We start from the raw sequence: 20,532 nt of genomic DNA on the forward strand, positions 1-20,532 counted from the left end.
AAATATTTAAAAAGTCTATTTTTATAAACTCTGTTTATATAGCTACAAATGAACAATATATAACTTCCGAATCGGTACATGTAGTGTTTCATTTATCCCCACTGTAATCACTGAAAGTCTTATCGTTGTGTATGGACAACTTTTATGTTGCCTTTCAGGTACAAATTTTCACTATGTTTACAATTGCGCTCCTTCTGTCTGCTGTTTACACGATTGTTATGCGATGTTTGTATTTGCAAAAATATTGTTCATAGAAAGCGAGATGTTAGAATATTTGCAATACTAGTAACCATCATTAGAATAGATTTTGTCGTACAAAAGGTCTTTCAATCCATTGTGCTTGATTTTGGCATTAAATATTTGTTTTTATTGGCCTTGATTACAGTACGCGTGAAGTCATTCGGTCATCACAGTGTATAATACACACCCACGTAGTTCAAGCATGAAAAGTCTATCGCAAAAGGCCGTTCATTTATGTAAAATAAACGAGTTATGAAAATGTCGTTTTGTCAGAAATGTTAACTGCAATTTCTAATTTATACTCTGTAGTGCTTTCAATGCATGCCATGTCTTCAGCTAGTAAATATTGAGTAGATGAAAAACTGATTTAAGAAAGTTATGACGGAATTTGTAGCAATATCATTTCCAAAATAATTTGCATTTCATATATCAATGCACTGAACAAACGTCATCATACGCTTAATTTTAGAACGTTTAACAGATGACTCTCAAAATACAAAGTCTCACCACCATTACTGAATGCTGCATTTATCTTCATCTCGTTTTCCTACATTGTGTAATTGTTCCCTCATTCTCTGAGCCTCTCTTCTTTCATCAGCTTGCTTTTGTTGGATTTCCATCAAACTGCCCTTGAAACGTTCCATATCATTTTTATATGCTTCTGCATTTCTTTTTTCAACATCGAGCATTTTCATAAATCCTTCATTCATTTTGTTAATTTGTAATTTACTATTTTCTCTTTCTTTTACTAGAATTCGGTCTAACCTTTCCGAATGTTCCTTTTCCTTTAATCTATTTGCTTCATTCAATTGCCTGATTTCGTCTTTATGCTCTTGCCGTTGTTTCTCATTTTCAGTCTTCATCATTTGCATTTGCAGCTCTCTTAATTCTTTTTGCTCCTCCCACTGTTTCATCATCAAATCCAATTTCTCAGCTTCACGTTGCGCGTATGCTTCTCTTTCAGCCTCTAATTTCTTGTAATGCTCGTCTGTCCTTTGTTTTTCTTCTGCCATCTTTTCTTCAAATAGTTTTTGTTGCTCTTTTTGTGCCTCTTGATTGTCTTGTACTATCTTATCTAACTCTCCTGTGATAAGACAAGAAAATTCGTGTTTATGAATTTTCGGTATGTAAAAGTAAAATCAGTTTGCGCTGAAGGGTCGATAATTACTTATTCATTTATTTATTTGGGTTTTACGGCGCACCAACACAGTATAGGTTACTGGGTGATGAAAATAGGAAATGTACAAGTATAACAATTTACGGAATTCGTACTGTTCAATCGTGCATTAATTAAAAGAGCTTCCATTAAAATCTAAAGGGAACACTCTTGTATATTTATACTACATTACTAAATAAAAATGATAATTATAAATTTATAACAAAAGAGTGAATGCATTGCCATAATTAATGAACTGTGACCATCTTAACATTTGATTAAGTATAATTCTTGAAGTATAAAGCACTCCGGAATATTTCAAAGCAGAAACGCTATAACAGTGTATGGAGTCTCTGTAGGCCCAAACGAAAGTCACCATTAACTAGGCGTTCAAAAATCAAAGTACAAATTTTTGGTGTCGCGGAAGGTGTAGATTTTCTCTGTTTATTTCGTAAATATCGCATACATAAAGTGTATGTTTTAATTTACGGATTGTCTTAGAGCTACCGTTTACGTAGATATCAAACCTGCCTGATAAAACGTACTATATACTTAATTTCAAGTTAAATCACGTGCTGATATTTGTTCGATTTCGTAATGAAACTATCATTTCTTGAAAGTACACGTATCTTGAGCGTTTTTAAAGGTTTGAAACTACTTCGTAGATGAAAATTTTACGCATGATACTATGGTAAAGAATAGGTTTTCAGGAAAATGTGTTTTTTTTTTCTTCTGGGAAATGTATGCCGACACTGTTCCACCATTCGATACATTACTAGCCCACTTATCTTAGTCTGAAAACTGTACGCCTATTCAAAACTTATTTTCATTATTATTTCTTATATTTCAATGTTTTGACTTTGTTTTATGATAACAAACAGTTAAATAATAACAGTTGTAATTTCTTTCGTTTTCAAAACTCAAAACGATTAATGAAAAGGCCCCCAAAAGGTATGTGTGTTTTCAATAATCCGTCAAACCCTATGAGAACATGCCGGTTCAAACAGTTTTATCTTTAAGCAAGAGCTGTCTTTAAGACAGCGCGCTCTACTATTTGGTAATTTGACAGTATCAGATTTGTGTCTCAATACTAAGAGACCTTTATTTTCTAGATTTGCAAAGGGAGATACACTAAGATGTAGAAAGACCATTCTATTCATTGGGTTACAGGTCAAGTATGGAAGGGGCATAATTCTGCAAAATGTAAATCAGATATATCAAGTCATTATCTTTGATAATAACAAAGATATGTTTCGAAAACGAAGCTTCCCAAAAAGATTAGTCAAGTATGAAGGAGTAATAATTCTGTAAGAAATCAGGTTTATGGGATTTGTTTCTTCACATGTACATGTTGATGATAAAAATGTATGAGTTCCAAGTCATTATCTTTGACAGTGCGTAAAAATGTCCCATAAGCAAAGCTGGCCCTAAACTTCAGCTTTTGATAGCATAACACCTTGATGACCTTGACCTTGGATATAACTGACAAAGCCCCTGCATGAACTTTGGTTGTATGCGGCACAATGTTAATCTGAAGTTAAAGTAAGATATACGCAATAGAAATAAAGATATGACAGAAAAACAAAGGTAAACGAAACACTTGAACATGAAAGTAACCTAAAATAACATATTGGAAGACCATGACCGTGGGTATTATGGACACAGCAACAACATAAACTGTGTTTGTATGCTGCACAATGTTTATGTGAAGTTACAGTAAGATATAAGCAACAGTAAACAGGTGTGACAGAAAAAGAAAGGTTGCCTAAAAAGTTTAACCACAGAAGCCAACGACGAAGCCGGGGCGAGTAAAATTTCACCGCTGAATAGTGGAGCCAAAAACAAAGAAAAAAGAAAAAACAAAGTGTCAAACTGAGCGGAATAAATATATACTTTTGTCAGATGTTAGCGGAAACGCGCATATAGATTCTTTTTCTTGTCCAAGACAAGGGCATCGTTGAAGTAGACCAATAAATACTGTTGGACCGTCGCAAGAAAAATTCAATACAAAACTTATATTTATTAATTCAGTGAGTAAAGTGTATGGAGTTTATATGCCCAAACACTTCATCATTTCTTTATTGAATAGGTGAACAGTTCTTGTGCGAAAAACAAAAAACAGAAAAACGGGCATTTTAGCCTGAATGCTTCGTCTTTTGCTTTGACCGTCTGTTGAAAATTTGTGAAAATACGATTTAACGTAAAGCATTATTGTCTTAGACTATTTAAAGACATTGTGTTGCAGAGACGTTTATCAAACACTGGAATAATTTATATACAACAAGACTATTTATTTCAAATTGGCAGAGAGAAACATAAAAATACTTACTTCCATCTGCTTCTAAATATTTGAGAAAAAAAAGTGAACGCCTAGCTTTTGGCGACTTCCATTTGGGAGTACAGAGAGCCTTGGAACTACTATTTTTTCAATTTCGAAATTTTAAATTAGAATGCGATAATTCAATAATTTATGACAACTAAGAAATGATTCTGTATATTTTAGATCAGTGAAGATATGTTTCAGCACATATAAGCTACATTTTATAAACATTCCTGTTTCTATTCGATACGAATTACACGGTCTGTAAGATTTGTCAGATTGACTACATATTTTATGTATTATCTCATACTTAAGGCTTCACTGTTCATTTATATGCAGAGATATTATTATAGCTCAGCCATATAATTGTAAGCAGATATAGAAAATATATTTGTCTTACTTTTCCTGTCCTCTTCTGTAAGTTTCTTGTCCTTCATCATTACCTCACTTTCGTAATCAGTTTCCCCTTCGAAAAACTCATTCAGTACATGTGCCACCTTAAAACACAAAACATAATACCATTAGTACGATCATTCGTTTGACATTTCATGTGATTTTGAATGTTTTTTGGCCACTTGTTGCCAGGACCTACTTCGATTCATCAAAGATGACTGTATTACAGAAAGTAACCTATATGTGAAACCATGATTTCCATTGCTTAACCATTTCAATACAATGTATTAAGAACAGAACAGAGAGCAATGAAGTGCTCAATGATATTTTGTAACACCTGGATATGAAGTGTATTGGCCTCACATAACGTGCTTAACTTTAACTCTCAAGTTTTATAGATAAGTTAAGAATAATGAAACAAAGCCATATACTGACTATCGTATACCTCTCGCACGACTCATATTAATTGCTAAATAAAAAATATCAAATTGCCTATAGATCTATAGATATGAATATTCGATAAAATATGATTGGCTAAAAACATTTTATCCCATATTATTGTAACATACGAGATTCTACTTCTGATCTATTACATGTGGGCGAATTATTCCGGGGCCAACGGCTGTAAACAACATAATATCAAAAACATAATAATGATAAAACGTCGTACTGACGGGCCGTAAAATATTAATAAGCTCAGTAATAATTCAGCAGTGACGTCACAAAAGCATGACATAAAGTATAACTTCATGATGTTGTTAAGCAGAAATTGAGCTCGACACAGTGTGTAAAATAATAAAATTTGACAATTCTGATCATAAATAGTTTGTGAGCTGTTAGACTACTATTTTATAAATACTTCTCAAAATTCTGAATTACTTTCTAACCATGGGGGTAAAGTGTAACTGCATATGACCCGAATGACGTATTACGCTGAAAATGTAAAACTGTAAAATGCGAATTTCTTGCGTGTTAGAATCGAAATAATAATGGGCAGTCGTTCGGATACGAATAATTGCATCAATCGTGCTACGCACTCGTGATTGAATTATAACGAATCCTAACTCCTGCCCATATTTTATCAACTGATATATGAACATATGTATTATTTCTTAAATAAAATATTCCAAAAAAAAAAAAAAAAAATAGAAATCAATATGAATTTATACCGTCGTGGAAGTTATAACAAGTCACAAAATGAGTGGATATTGGCGCTTACGGCTTTGTGGCAAATAGCGCAATCTGTAGGACTGTTATTGCTGGATAAAAAGCAAATAAATGAGGAGTTGCATATTCATTTTACGTTAAAAATGATTCAACTCTAGTTCGTTTAATTAACATTTATTGAAAATAATGCGATTTTTGGTCATAAGTGACGCCACACACCTGTGAAGAGACGTACAGGTTAATATAGAAAAAAAAATGAAAAATGATTGTATAGTAAGTGTACATATGTCCTAGAGGATTTACTAATTACTTGAATGTTTGAAATGTTACAAATGTTACGACTCAAAGAATTTATGTTATTCTTGTTATGTTCAAAGAATTATGTTATTCTTATTAATATGTTTAATAAGAAATGTAAAATAAAATGAAATAAAGAATCAAAACAAAACAACATTAAAAATTGTTTCCAAGTCAAATTGAATTATATAAATATTTGTTTTAGACTAATATAAGTTGTGAAGTGTAAATTGTGTTGTTTCTAAAAAAATTCCAAATTTCCAAAATTAGAGTACTTTTACTGTCACAGTTTTGTTTGTATTGGCTTGTTTAATTTTTTCCAGTCTGTATAGGCTTGTAGTATGATATTCGCAAATATCAAAACAATGATAAAAGCAACTTGTGATACAGGGCGAGCAACTGATATAATAAAATGTAATGCCAGTTGATCTAATCTGGGGCCGTATTCATAAAGCATCTTAAGTATAGGTTTTGACTTAAGTTTAAGATTTTACTTACGTTTGTGGTGATTTCAATTTAAGTCTAAGTAAAAACTTAAGTTCTAGTCATAAAACAGCTAAAACTTAAGATACGTAAAAAATGACTTAAGTCAGAAAATAAAATAGCGTGGTGAGTACGATTAAAGTGTTGTTTTCAGATAAAAGCGCTTTAAACATAAATGTGCATGTTGTGTCTGTCTGAAATTAATATTTTGTTTTTAATCTTTTCGTCCACAATAAAAAACAAGAATTACTTATTAAGTTGTTTTATGAATAACAAATATACTTAAGTAAAATAAATTTCTAACCTAAGTTATACTTAAGTAAATAATCAATTTCTTATACTTATACTTAAGATGCTTTATGAATACGGCCCCTGATCTATTAACTTAATAAATCGGGTAATTCTAATGTATAGTTTTCATACTGATGTAAATACCATTCATACCCTTTACTTATGTACAGTTTGAACATCATACAATGCTATCACCGAAGTTGATTGTAAGATTATAAAAAAAATCGCAAATTTTATACTTCTGGGGAGGCGACGCACATTGATGTTTGTCGTAATATTACTAGTATCAGCATGATATAGTATTAGTATTTTTGTACTCACCTTATTATTGGCGCTGTTTAAATTCAGTTATTAAAGAATACCACAGTCATATTCTTACAAACGTTGAACATTATGCAGGAATAATTGAACAAGATTCCGTCTCTAATCTTATCCGAAATGTCTCTTTTATCTGAGGAACAGTCATTAAGGTTCTGGACTAATAAATTTGTTATGCTTTATCATAAGGGCATATGTACCACATAGGGTCCCACCTAGGCGCTATTTTCTGGATATTCATCAATATTTTGGGATATAGTCAATAAACCAGAAACCTGTTCTATACAGTGAATAACTTAAACGCTCCAAAAATGCTCAAGTCCAATAAGTTTGAATTTTATCAACATGTCTTCGGCATAAATGCTTAGAATACATCTTCATGAAAGATAAAATCTTCTGTTTAGAGAAATCTACGTGTGTGTGTAAGAGTCATTTCTACCAGAACATAGAACTTGAACTTGAAGTCCCACTCCAGAATAACTATATCCTAATGTGTTTTAATGATGGTCAGTATACAGGATTTAAAGTACTTAATGTTAACTTTGCACGATAACAAATTGACAGTGAAAATACTGTGGTTAAGTTAATGTAGCAGTATACACAGTACTTGGTGCTTGTAGTTACGTTTACACAACAATTTGTTTCTGCATTGTAAATATTGTGAAAAAATATTGACTGAATGAAAAACTTTAAAGTAAGGTAGTTCTGCCCGTTTGGTAAACCGGAAATGATGGCATAACGTCATTTATCCGGAAAACGTAGAATAAAGCCTGGATTCGGCGTACGGAAATTAAAAGAATTTATGAATAAATTGAAAACTGTGAGTACATTTATTACAAAGACCCTGTTGTTATATTTTTAAGTCAAAATATGATATTGAAACATATGACACGTTAAAATAATCAAATTAACGTGAAATGTCCGGTTCAGTTTAATCATGGTCAGATATCTCAGAAAGAAGCAGCACACAGACCTATACATTTTATTTCAACAAATTATAAGCCATGTGTTTATTTACAGCTGTGAAAAGATTTATCAAAATCTACATCGTAGAAAAATTTCTATTCGCGAATATGTTATGAAAGTAATGATTGGTAATGATTGTCCCATTATGAAATATTGCGTGAGGTCAAAACGTTTAAAACCAGTATAGCAAAAAGTCAATCACACAGCCCTATTGTTTTTATTAGCTAAATTTTCTAGGTATATTCCGAAGTTTTGAAAAATCAGCGTTTAAACAAGTTCTACACTTGTAGAAAAAAATGTTGATAAAAGCGTAGACTACCTTAAAACATCATCGAATATACATGTGTAGATGTAAAAATAACACAGAAAGGACCTTTAATTGTTCACCTGTCAGTTTGTTGTTTAGCTTTGATACAACTGTATTATCAAAATTTCTTTCAGGACGTTCATGCGCAGGGGTCGATGGGAAGAGAGAGGGTGATTGGTGTGGGGGAGGGATGGGGAGGAAAGTATTCTCCAGATATTTGTGGATCTTTAATGATTTTATGTTGCTCTGTGCGTTTCGAAGTTAGTTTTGAATAAATGTCTGATTAATTTTACTACAACCGATGTAAACCGTATACGTGCACTGGAAAAATAACAATTCATCAGGATGAGGATGAAATTTACTTAAAATTTCAGGGGTAAAAGAGTAGAATAGCCAAATACAGAAAATCAAAACGATATAAAAGCGGACTAGTGAAAGTTTTTGGAGTGTATATCCTTCCTGTTAAAGAAATGAATATGAAAATAAACCGTTTTACTCGCGTATACCGCAGGGCGCAATTGTCATGCTGTCGGGATAAAAGTACGAAAAGACAAATGCACCTAATGACATAATGCATGACGCATCATCTTAATACAAGATATTATTTAAGATCGGGATCAATATGCATATGTCACTAGAAGTGATAATAACAGAGTCAAAACTAAACCTAGACGTAATCATAAAGATAAGCCGGATGAAGCGAAACAGGATGTACAGGGCCTTAAACAAAAAACAGTCGTAAATTTTATTCCTGAACTTTCAAAATGAACTACTGTTGTTTACAGCTGATGCAGGGATAAACACTGTTTCTATATCTGATATCTGGGAGATTAGTTTAATAGCACCACTTAGAGGGGAATAGAAATATTTTTTAAAGAAAACTGCATGAATGAAAAATCCTGGGATGAAGAGGAGTGTAAAGACCACTGCAATTAAAGGTGAAAAACTGTAGTCATGTGACCTTAAAAGTAATAAAAATATTTCTGGAATAACTTCGCGAATGTTCGCTGCGGTCGTATTTTGTTATGTGTTTTCTTATATGAACAGTGGAAACTGACAGGCAGTTATTTCCGTTCGTTCTATGTATGTATTATTTGATCTCGAAAAGCAGTGCACCTTCATTTTTTTAATAGATGCTATATCAATAATAGTGGCAGTTGATATATCAACTTTCATTCATTTGCACATTTCTTTGTTTACCATTAGCCTGCTGGTGACAAGTGATTTTGTCTTTGCGACCAGCACTGACCAAGATCATGATCATGGTCTCCACTCCACTTTTTGCGAAAGAAATCACACTTCCTTTTGGCCGGCATCTGCCTTAATTTGACGTAAAATGCACAATGGGGGTAGGGGTCGGAAATTTCAAATATCCATTCACGTAGATCAGGTTTGGTTCTGATATTTTTTCTGACTGATCTATGTACATATAATGCAACGTTACATTTGTATATACACTGATGAGTCGATAAGCAAAACTAGTTTGTATTTTGTTTGTAATTAAATACTGTTAAAAAGGCATGTGGAGTCGTTTTGTTTACGTTATTTATAGACATCCATCTTGTGTGGACTCTTTTCATTGTCAACATAGATAAAAGATTTTGTCATAGCAACTGACATTAACTAGTAAGCATAATTTAAACACAAAGAGCTTAAACATAAAAACTCAAAATATATATCTTAGATGCACGGTGACCTCAACAATTTTTCTTTCTTTTGTGAAGCATTTTTGTATGCTATTAAAAAAGCAAACTATTTTCAAAATCTTAACGTCAGATTTGTTTTTAGAACTAAATACGTTTTCAATTAAAAATAGTGGATGAGGTAATTATGTCAACAAGCAAAATGTTAGAGATTTGTTTATGACATTTTTGCTTACATAATACTCATATCATCATGTATTCATAGTAACCTGTTAGACCTGAAATCCATACACCATTAAGCGAGATATATGTTTTATAAAGTATCTATTTTTTTCAATTTTACTTATTTTTTGAAATGCTTAAATAGTGGAAGAAAAAAATGCATATTTAAACGAAATGAAAACAATAGAGTTGACCGATGCTTTTGCTGCTCTTAAATGTCTTTGAAACTAATCTCACAAAAGATAAGAAAAGTCATAACTGTAGAAAAAAAATGATCCGTCATCAGTATGAAACAATATTGATTAAAATGTTTGAAAAAGATATGAATAAGAGCACAAAAACAAATATATTTTTGGATCAAACTTAATAAAAATGGCAAATACATTGATATTAAAAAGGACAAGTGCTTCATAACTCGCGGTTGCAGAACATTTGTCACGTAGGCGATATTCCAATTGATATTCTGAAAGAAATCGTGCATATCAAGTTAAAAACACTATGCATGCACTAGTTCAAACTATTTTACATTGAAAATATGGGTAATATGATACCCTGTCTGAAATTTTGGCTGCGGAATTTGAATACAACGTGTATTAGCGATACTAAAATTTCGAAAACATGGCGGCCCAAATTATGCAAGTACATTGGTCTAAGCTAATTTCAACTAATAATTTCATTAAGGTGATAACTTACTTCATATTCATCAATTCCTTGCATCTTCAATTTGTATGCTTTTTTTACTTTTCCGATGTCACACTTGTAGTCTTCGTACCCTCCGGCAACAAGGTAAATATCTTTGGCCTTTTTCTGTTCAGCAACATCGCCGAATATCTCTTTAAGTTGCGTGAGGCAATAGTATCTCACTAATTCGCAGTTCTGATTTTTAATCAGTTTCCATATGTTTTCCATTTCGGTCTAAATATGAAAACTTGAAATTTTTTATTTGTTAAAAAATTTCATCATAAGTGTCAAGTGGATGAGGAGAGATGGTGCGCACAAGATTGTGTCTATGTATATTGTATAGTAACAAAAAAGAAAGTCCCATAACTCTGCAAGTTTTTTTTTCTGAAAGAACCTAACATGCCCCATGCACAACTACTGTTGTAACTGATCACTTGTGTGAAGTTTCATTAAATTGTGTCAAGTGGATGAGGAGAGATGGTGCGCACAAGATTGTGTCTATGTATATAGTATAGTAACAAAAAACAAAGTCCCATAACTCTGCAAGTTTTTTTTCTGAAAGAATCTAACATGCCCCATGCACAACTACTGTTGTTACTGATCACGTGTGTGAAGTTTCATTAAATTGTGTCAAGGGGATGAGGAGAGATGGTGCGCACAAGATTGTGTCTACGGACAGACAGACAGACAGACGGACAGACAGACAGACAGACAACCTGAAATCAGTATACCCCCTTACAACTTTGTTGTCGGGGGGTACAATAAAGTTAAATAAAGTGCGTACATATCCTAAGAATATGTTTTATGAAGTAGTAGGAAATGAAAATTATTTATAATTTTTACACTCAATAATGTCTTATGCATCAGGGCACGTAGTTGGAATAGCACGAATATATCCAGAAAGCATCGAAATTTTGACTTTTTTACACCTACTACCACAAGGGGCCGTGTCCTACACACTAATGTCATCAAACGGTACTGGAGTATTTTATTCGTTTACTTTATAACAAATCATAGTAAAATTGATACTAGATTTTGTGTATACTTTTATAAATGAGATCAAATAAACACAGGTATGGAACAAAAGAAGTGTTGGGCCGTGTCCTACAGGGGCCGTGTTTTACACAAATTACTTTGAACCGCTTCATTATTGCTATACAAAACCAGAATGTTAAATGTTATATACCCTATAATTATCATTCAAAGCCTTATTTACACCGGTAAAATATAAGTACTCAAACAATAGAGTTGACCGATGCTTTTGCTGCTCTTAAATGTCTTTGAAACTAATCTCACAAAAGATAAGAAAAGTCATAACTGTAGAAAAAAGAATGATCCGTCATCAGTATGAAACAATATTGATTAAAATGTTTGAAAAAGATATGAATAAGAGCACAAAAACAAATATATTTTTGGATCAAACTTAATAAAAATGGCAAATACATTGATATTAAAAAGGAAAAGTGCTTCATAACTCGCGGTTGCAGAACATTTGTCACGTAGGCGATATTCAAATTGATATTCTGAAAGAAATCGTGCATATCAAGTTAAAAATACTATGCATGCACTAGTTCAAACTATTTTACATTGCAAATATGGGTAATATGATACCCTGTCTGAAATTTGGCTGTGGAATTTGAATACAACGTGTATTAGCGATACTAAAATTTCGAAAACATGGCGGCCCAAATTATGCAAGTACATTGGTCTAAGCTAATTTAAACTAATAATTTCATTAAGGTGATAACTTACTTCATATTCATCAATTCCTTGCATCTTCAATTTGTATGCTTTTTTAACTTTTCCGATGTCACACTTGTAGTCTTCGTACCCTCCGGCAGCAAGGTAAATATCTTTGGCCTTTTTCTGTTCAACAACATCGCCGAATATCTCTTTAAGTTGCGTGAGGCAATAGTATCTCACTAATTCGCAGTTCTGATTTTTAATCAGTTTCCATATGTTTTCCATTTCGGCCTAAATATGAAAACTTGAAATTTTTTATTTGTTAAAAAAGTAACATATAAAACAAAACAGCCCATTCAAGTCTAAATCTAAATAGTCGTGGACAAGGGGTCAAGGTTATCAATATTTTTAAAGAAGCTATAATTTGAAAATCATCATAAAACAACTGTCAAATTCAGATGACAGTTGGCAATGTTTTTCCTTTGTTATTTTTTGTCAAGGCGAGAGAGAACAAAAGCTATATTTTTAAAAGACCCAACTGAAAGTTCTACCACTGTATGATATTTAGTACGAGTATCAAAATCTTTTTCTTTTTGGAACTGCTTAAACGACAGTCCGTTTATTAACATTTTTACATGTAGACATGGATTTTTAACAATATTAATCAAAACACAAAAGAAGCTTTACAAGTTACAGTTCCTAAGAGAAAAATAAGAAAAATAACAAAAGGTTGTATTCATATTCTTCTTCTTAAGTTATATCTTTTCATGTCAGATGTGTCTAACAGTACATGTATTATTATTATGCTTTTTTTTTAAGATTTATTAATTCCAAATTATGTAAAGGTTTTGTCAATTTTAGACAAGAATGAATCTATGTTTTTGCAACTGAGGAAGAAATGGTCATAGTCTTTGAATTCGTTGCAAAATTTTACAACATTGATTACTTTCTATTTTAGTTCCATTTAAACAAGTTTGAATTAATTGCGAATTTCTGTGTACGGCTTTATATTTGAGTTGTTTTGTTGTCAACATTATATTTGTTCAAAGTATAGTAGAATGAATTCCACTTAACATCACAGGACAGAATATCTTCTCAGTATTTATGTATATATGGTTTTGTAAAGTTTGAAGAAACAAAGAAATATTATATAGACTGGTTTATTCGAAAAGTTTGCCTTTGATAGGAATATGGAACATGTATTAACATTAGTACGCACAGACATTTCGGATTTCATATTATGTTACCATGCATTAGGCAAAAATTGTTTAATGATATTAATTTCTGCGATCCAGTTTTGCTTTCTGGCTAACTTTTAGTACTAGATAAAATTGAGATCTATTCCGCCATTGTTTGAAATAATGTCATTTACATGAATCAAATCAGAGTCGATCCACGCTTCGAATAACAGGCACTTCCCTTTGTGTTTAATGAATCTGTTTCCCCAGATAAGTTGCTTGCGAATGTTATAAAAAGTGTGTACTTTCTCTGTTTTATCCACATCTTTTTGTTTTATTTCTATCTAAGTTTCAATTATTAAAAAAAAACCCAAAAAACAATGGGGTTTTCAAGTTTACCTTTGGAAGGCTTTTAACTGAATCTATGTTAGCATTGAATATGAGAAGATTTTTACCATACTGGTTTACGACAAAAGATGGTATTACTTTCCAATTTGCATTTTCTGTTGTTTTTAAGTTTTGTACCCATTTAACTAATCTGTGACCTATTGTTGTAGTTTGTTTTACTTTATCATTTTTTCCGTTCCAGAGAAATTTGAAAAACATTGACTTGAATTCACTTAAGATTGTTTTAAGTGGAACTATATTCTGTAGTAAATACAGTATGTTATTTTGTAACAAGATAGACTTAATTATCAGAATTTTACCCTACATAGTAAGATTTCGTTTATTCCATGCGTTTATAAGTGATTGACATGCGTTTAATTTTGAATCCCATTTTAACTTATCACATCCTTTTGAATCGTTTGAGAAATGAACGCCTAAAGATTTGACATATGAATTAGTGAATGGTACTTGTTCAAAAAAGTCAAGACTTTATCAAAATGTTACTAACAATTGCGCCCTTTTCAAATTTCGCCGACTCAAACAATGCCTCTGACCGAAAATTTGCCAACGACGCATTTTGAATGTCCCCGTATATCTTATCGAATTCTTGAATATGAAGCACGGGTAACTCTATAGCATATACCCTAGCCGAGAACTCTTTGACAGCTTCTATTGCCATTCGTTCATTTTCCATTTTTGCAACTGTCTGAAAGGCGTCATCTACGTCTGGTATAGCACCATTTCTAATTGCCTTTATATATGACGTTGCAAGCGTGGCAAACACTGAAATATAATGCACATATGTTTAAATACAATATATTTGTACATGTATATGGAAATCAAATTCTGAGAACCAGGTATAACTGCACAATCAAAACTAGAGCTATCACTAAAGGTGATGAATGTACCCCCCCCCCCCCCCCCCCGCATGCACTGACACAGTACATTGCAATTTGACACACACAGCATTGCATAATCATGTGGACTGTATGTATATAGACTGTATGTATACAGTATAGTAACAAAAAACAAAGTCCCATAACTATGCAGAATATTTATCTAAAAGAACGTAACATGCACTATGCACAACTAAGGTTGATACTGATCACTTGTGTGAAGTTTCATTAAATTTTGTGCAAGGGTTCAGAAGATTAGGTGCGCACAAGACTGCATATGCAGACTGTATGTACATAGTATGTTAACAAGAAACAAAGTCCCATAACTCTGCAATTTTTGTCGTTGAAAGAACCTAACATGCCCCATGCACAACTACTGTTGTTACTGATCACTTGTGTTAAGTTTCATTAAATTGTGTCAAGGGGATGAGGAGAGATGGTGCGCACAAGATTGTGTCTATGTATATAGTTTAGTAACAAAAAACAAAGTCCCGTAACTCTGCAAAATTTTTTTCTGAAAACACCTATCATGCCTAATGCACAACTACTGTTGTTACTGATCACTTGTGTGAAGTTTCATTAAATTGTGTCAAGTGGATGAGGAGAGATGGTGCGCACAAGATTGTGTCTATGTATATAGTATAGTAACAAAAAAGAAAGTCCCATAACTCTGCAAGTTTTTTTTTTCTGAAAGAACCTAACATGCCCCATGCACAACTACTGTTGTAACTGATCACGTGTGTGAAGTTTCATTAAATTGTGTCAAGTGGATGAGGAGAGATGGTGCGCACAAGATTGTGTCTATGTATATAGTATAGTAACAAAAAACAAAGTCCCATAACTCTGCAAGTTTTTTTTCTGAAAGAATCTAACATGCCCCATGCACAACTACTGTTGTTACTGATCACTTGTGTGAAGTTTCATTAAATTGTGTCAAGGGGATGAGGAGAGATGGTGCGCACAAGATTGTGTCTACGGACAGACAGACAGACAGACAGACAGACGGACAGACAGACAGACAGACAGACAGACAACCTGAAATCAGTATACCCCCTTACAACTTTGTTGTCGGGGGGTACAATAAAGTTAAATAAAGTGCGTACATATCCTAAGAATATGTTTTATGAAGTAGTAGGAAATGAAAATTATTTATAATTTTTATACTCAATAATGTCTTATGCATCAGGGCACGTAGTTAGAATAGCACGAATATATCCAGAAAGCATCGAAATTTTGACTTTTTTACACCTACTACCACAAGGGGCCGTGTCCTACACACTAATGTCATCAAACGGTACTGGAGTATTTTATTCGTTTACTTTATAACAAATCATAGTAAAATTGATACTAGATTTTGTGTATACTTTTATAAATGAGATCAAATAAACACAGGTATGGAACAAAAGAAGTGTTGGGCCGTGTCCTACAGGGGCCGTGTTTTACACAAATTACTTTGAACCGCTTCATTATTGCTATACAAAACCAGAATGTTAAATGTTATATACCCTATAATTATCATTCAAAGCCTTATTTACACCGGTAAAATATAAGTACTCAAACTTCACTGGAAGTAGGAAATCTTCATGGGGGCCATGTCCTATACGAATTTTGTGGACAGCCCAACTGATGGTTGTCAACCAATAGATACCACCATGTAAATGTCTTCATTAAGAGAACGTTTTGTATACGCATCGCATAATATGCCCTAAGGGCTACCTTTTTTATGCTGTTACTTCGCAGGTTTTTTTTTCATATTCAGGTATTCCTGTGACAGTAACTGAATAACCAAATCCCAAAATTAACGTTGTTTTGACCAAGATTTACAATTTCGGCATCCTTGAATTTTAGGCATTTATAAAATTATAAAATGTCTCTGCAAAACATGAATGCTTGGCCATTTTTAGAGGTATAAACACATCATAAGATGCCTGAATGTTGACCGATTCACTCTCCGTTTGTTGTGCAGGTTAGGGAATTGCACCACAAAAGAAACCTTACTTCAAACTGTTCTTCAGAAATACCATATAACATGCTAAGCCACCAATGTGCGCACGTTATTGTGATCTTGTCGATAAGTAACTAGTTTTCAATGATTTAATATTCATCTTAGATAAGAAACAGAGTAAAGCTTAATCTGTAAATAAAATGATAATGGAGTGTCTGGGTAGTAGGGATATTTAATAATTTCTTACTTTTACCCCTCACGGATTTGCTATTCAGCAACACTTTAGCTTTGCAGTTGTAAACGTAGCCAAGAAACTGTTTTGTTTCTTCACGAAAGTCTTCTGATAATTCGTCTGCTTTAGCTGTCTCCAGTCTCCACATAACCTTTTTATCCCCAGGCCTGTCAAAAGTAAAACACTTTCGCTTTGGAAAATACTTTCTGATATATTCTCTTGGCCGATTGTACTTTTCAGCATCCTTCTTACCATTGGGAGGCACGGGTTTGAGCTCCAAACAGTCCTCAAGGTACTCGTCAGCTGTCAACTCTTCACCATCTTTCTCTAGTTCTAACATGAAATCTCGCAAACAGAGCACAAATGTTGGCAAGATTAAGTCAAACTTTTCATCGGTATTCTCTCCACGAGCAAAGCTTATGTTTTTTGACATTTCTGATATGAATCTGATAACACATTAAGAAATCAAAGGCACATTATATATCTAAACTATTCTTGCAACCATACATATGTCTTAACTGCTTTTAAAATGTATTGGCCCTTCCAAAGTTGTATCGTTGTTTTGCAGGATTTATTTAGTTAATATCATTTTCTACATTTGCATATCATCACCATTTGTCAAATGTTCATACGGCTGTTTTGTTGGCATTATTGTTAGAAGTGCTGTATACATAATCAAAGTGAAACAAATTCCTATTGCTATATCAATCATTGATCAATCTGAGATGATGCATCCAAAACTAAACGAATTTTTAACTTGGAGATATACTAGTAATTGATTGTATTTTAGTTGCGTTTTTTTCGGATAATAATAAGAATAATTTCTTTATAGTAACTATTTTCTTGAAAAGACTGCGAATACATCACCATTCTAATCAAAGTAGTCGCTATAATTCTATAGTATTCAGACACCAAAATAATTTTGGAGGACAAATAAATAGAAGCAAATGAATCATTTGCACTTTTTATTTTTGATTCATGCTAGGACCTGGACCTGGATTCGAAAATGTCAATAGCCGCATAACCTGTTTCACATTTTCACAGAAACATCCAAGTTAAAGTATGCATCAATTATTTAATTGTGATTAACGTCTAGGTAATACCCAGCTCTGATTGTTGAATATCTAATAGTCACAATATACTTTATAATTCCTAATTTGATACATTACCACGTCCTTGATACTTTAATAGTTCGTTCTTATTACATTATATATACCCATGATCACGACATCCTGATATAATAACCCGCCTATTTGACGTTAATAACTTCGTTGTTATGAAATGATAACCCGTTTCCACAAGGTGATCAACCAATCAAACTTAAACATACCGACATACTATCTCATGAAAATAAATCACGAGCTGCAACGTGTAATGCAACTGGTCCCCGAAATAACAACTCGTTCTTTTGATGTTAGTTACTCGTAGCCGCGAGATTCTATCTCGTTCCTACAGCAGACTAAAACACCCATCCCGGCATACTTTTTCTTGTTAACACATTACGAGATGTAACTTGTTGCAATCATATGGTCATAATTATACGCCTTCGGCCAGAATACAGTTATGCTTAGAGCTCTTTAAGATTTGATTTTAATTTTTCTAAATTAAGACAATTAGTCGTTTATTCATATCATATTTAGTACAGTCGGTCTATTGTGCAAGAGATTTGTAACTAAGATTTTAATTGACATTCTGCAGCATACATGTGGCCGGCTGATAAATAAAAAATGTTTAGACATCGGACGACACTAACAAAATGCACTTACTTGTTTTGCGTTAAATCTATCAGCAATAGTAATGACACTGTCTATAAGCGAATAATTGCAGAAGTAATTATTGTTAAGTTTTGTTTTAATTGTTTCAACAAAAAGTAAAGATCTAAAACTGTGAATGAGGGCGTGAAGAATGAGCTATTAGGTCTTACAAATTAGATATTTTGTTGTACAATCGGTATAATTGTCGTGTAGAAATCGTGATTATATATCTAATATAAGCGTTATAATGCCAATAATTCCACCTATATCAGAAGGGATGAGGTGAAAGTTCGTTTGAACAACATGGTATTCCGTTGTCACGAAAAATCATCTGACCTCTTGACCACTTGACTGTATTTGAACGTCCAAATTTGAAACATAATACTGCAATCAGAAAAGGATACGTTAGTTTTTCGACGGCATCTTGATTAAAAGCTGACATCATGTTATAAACCAGTACGTTGCACAATAATGCCGCAATTGTAAATATCTTGTTGTCATGGTCTGCATCTCCCTGAAAGAAGCATTAATGCTTTGGAAAGAACTGTGTTGATAGGTATTCCAATAGAGTATTACACAAACATGAAAATAATAGATGTTCAAGCCTTGTTTAGAACTAAGTAGATGAAATTAAGCTTACGCCAAAAATAATACACATACACAAACTTACTGAAAGGTCTTAAATGGTAAATATCTTATACTATTGCCGTTTTTGTTTATAGCATGCTGTATAAGTAAATTTAGCAAGTTTTTGATTTGTCTAAATGAATCTAATGATAATGTCAAATAAATACAATAGGGTTATTATAACAGTAGCTTGATCTGGGATGCAGTATTCGGCTAGAGTGAATTTTACTAGATCGGATCTCACGAGGCGCTCAAGCGCCGAGTGTGATCCGACCTTGCAAAATCCACGAGAGCCGAATAAAAAGTCCCAGATCTAGCTACTGTTATAATGTCCCTTTTATTATATACCTTTACCATTTTGATTCTTGTTTTGTTCTTGAACGAAATCTTCAATGTTTATCGATATTAAATGGAACTTAGTGAAGTTTTTATGTGCGCTAGTTATAGAAATGTGTCGGGTCATGCATATTAATGAAAATAGTCCGGCAGCATACAATACGGAAGATACAATACGGAATTTAAAAGGTACAATACGGAATTTGTGTCTGTTTGTTCATATTTAATTGTGAAATACAAGCCGATTTTGTACAGAATTTATATAGGTATATAATAAAATAAAATACCGTTAAAATAATAAATTCACAGAAAGCGTTGTATGCGTCGTATAACTAGTATATACATAACCAGGTCTTACATAATTTAAAGGAAACTCTTCAATACGATTAGATGAATTGTCAAGATATGAAACTATGACTGACAGATGAGCAACACGTTGTTTAGAGTTGTGACAGATATCTCCCTATCAAGCTTTAGTTCATGTTATACGAACTATACTTCTTTATATAAAGAGTAAAACCTGAAATGATGAAATACGTAATGATTTACTTCAATGTTTAGCTGTTCATGATTTAAAAATTATCCAGTAAATCGTTGAGTTTTGAATCTTGATTGGAAGATTCTTCTTTTATACATAAAAATGCATACCGATACAAGAATGTACATCATAGATAAATGCATAGAAAATGTTGAAAATACCTTTGCAATATCACAAAGGCCTTCGGTATCTAGCAGCAACAACACGTGATTATCATGTTTTGGATGAATCCTGCACCAGGCCCATATCCCTTTCGTTTTTGATTCCGTTGTGTTTGAAAGAGGGAATCCTATGCAATGGTATAGATTGATTTTTTTAATAAAAAAAAACATTGCACATATTGATCTGCAACCCTAGTCAGACATTGCACTATAGCTAGTGGACTTTAATAAATGATCATTTAACGTAAATATCTGCTAAAGCAATTTAGATACCTTTTCAGGTGAAAGTTTAACTAACAATCAGATAATAG

The 20,532-nt window shown here is 32.8% G+C and overlaps 1 protein-coding gene across 1 annotated transcript in view; it reads right to left on the reverse strand.

Annotated features, from left to right (window-relative positions):
• LOC128553752 (uncharacterized) overlaps window positions 1-20,349 on the reverse strand; it is a gene marked incomplete at its 5' end in the record, with an annotated part of 63,789 nt that extends 43,440 nt beyond the window's left edge. The window contains 6 exons of the mRNA XM_053534927.1: window positions 10,497-10,718; window positions 12,237-12,458; window positions 14,241-14,515; window positions 16,821-17,251; window positions 18,964-19,073; window positions 20,222-20,349. Coding sequence (XP_053390902.1) covers window positions 10,497-10,718; window positions 12,237-12,458; window positions 14,241-14,515; window positions 16,821-17,251; window positions 18,964-19,073; window positions 20,222-20,349 — 1,388 coding nt within the window. The remainder of the gene's footprint in view (window positions 1-10,496; window positions 10,719-12,236; window positions 12,459-14,240; window positions 14,516-16,820; window positions 17,252-18,963; window positions 19,074-20,221) is intronic.
• Window positions 20,350-20,532: the final 183 nt, after the last annotated feature.

The sequence above is a fragment of the Mercenaria mercenaria genome, unplaced genomic scaffold, assembly GCF_021730395.1.
Source record: "Mercenaria mercenaria strain notata unplaced genomic scaffold, MADL_Memer_1 contig_4271, whole genome shotgun sequence".
NCBI lineage: Eukaryota > Metazoa > Mollusca > Bivalvia > Venerida > Veneridae > Mercenaria > Mercenaria mercenaria.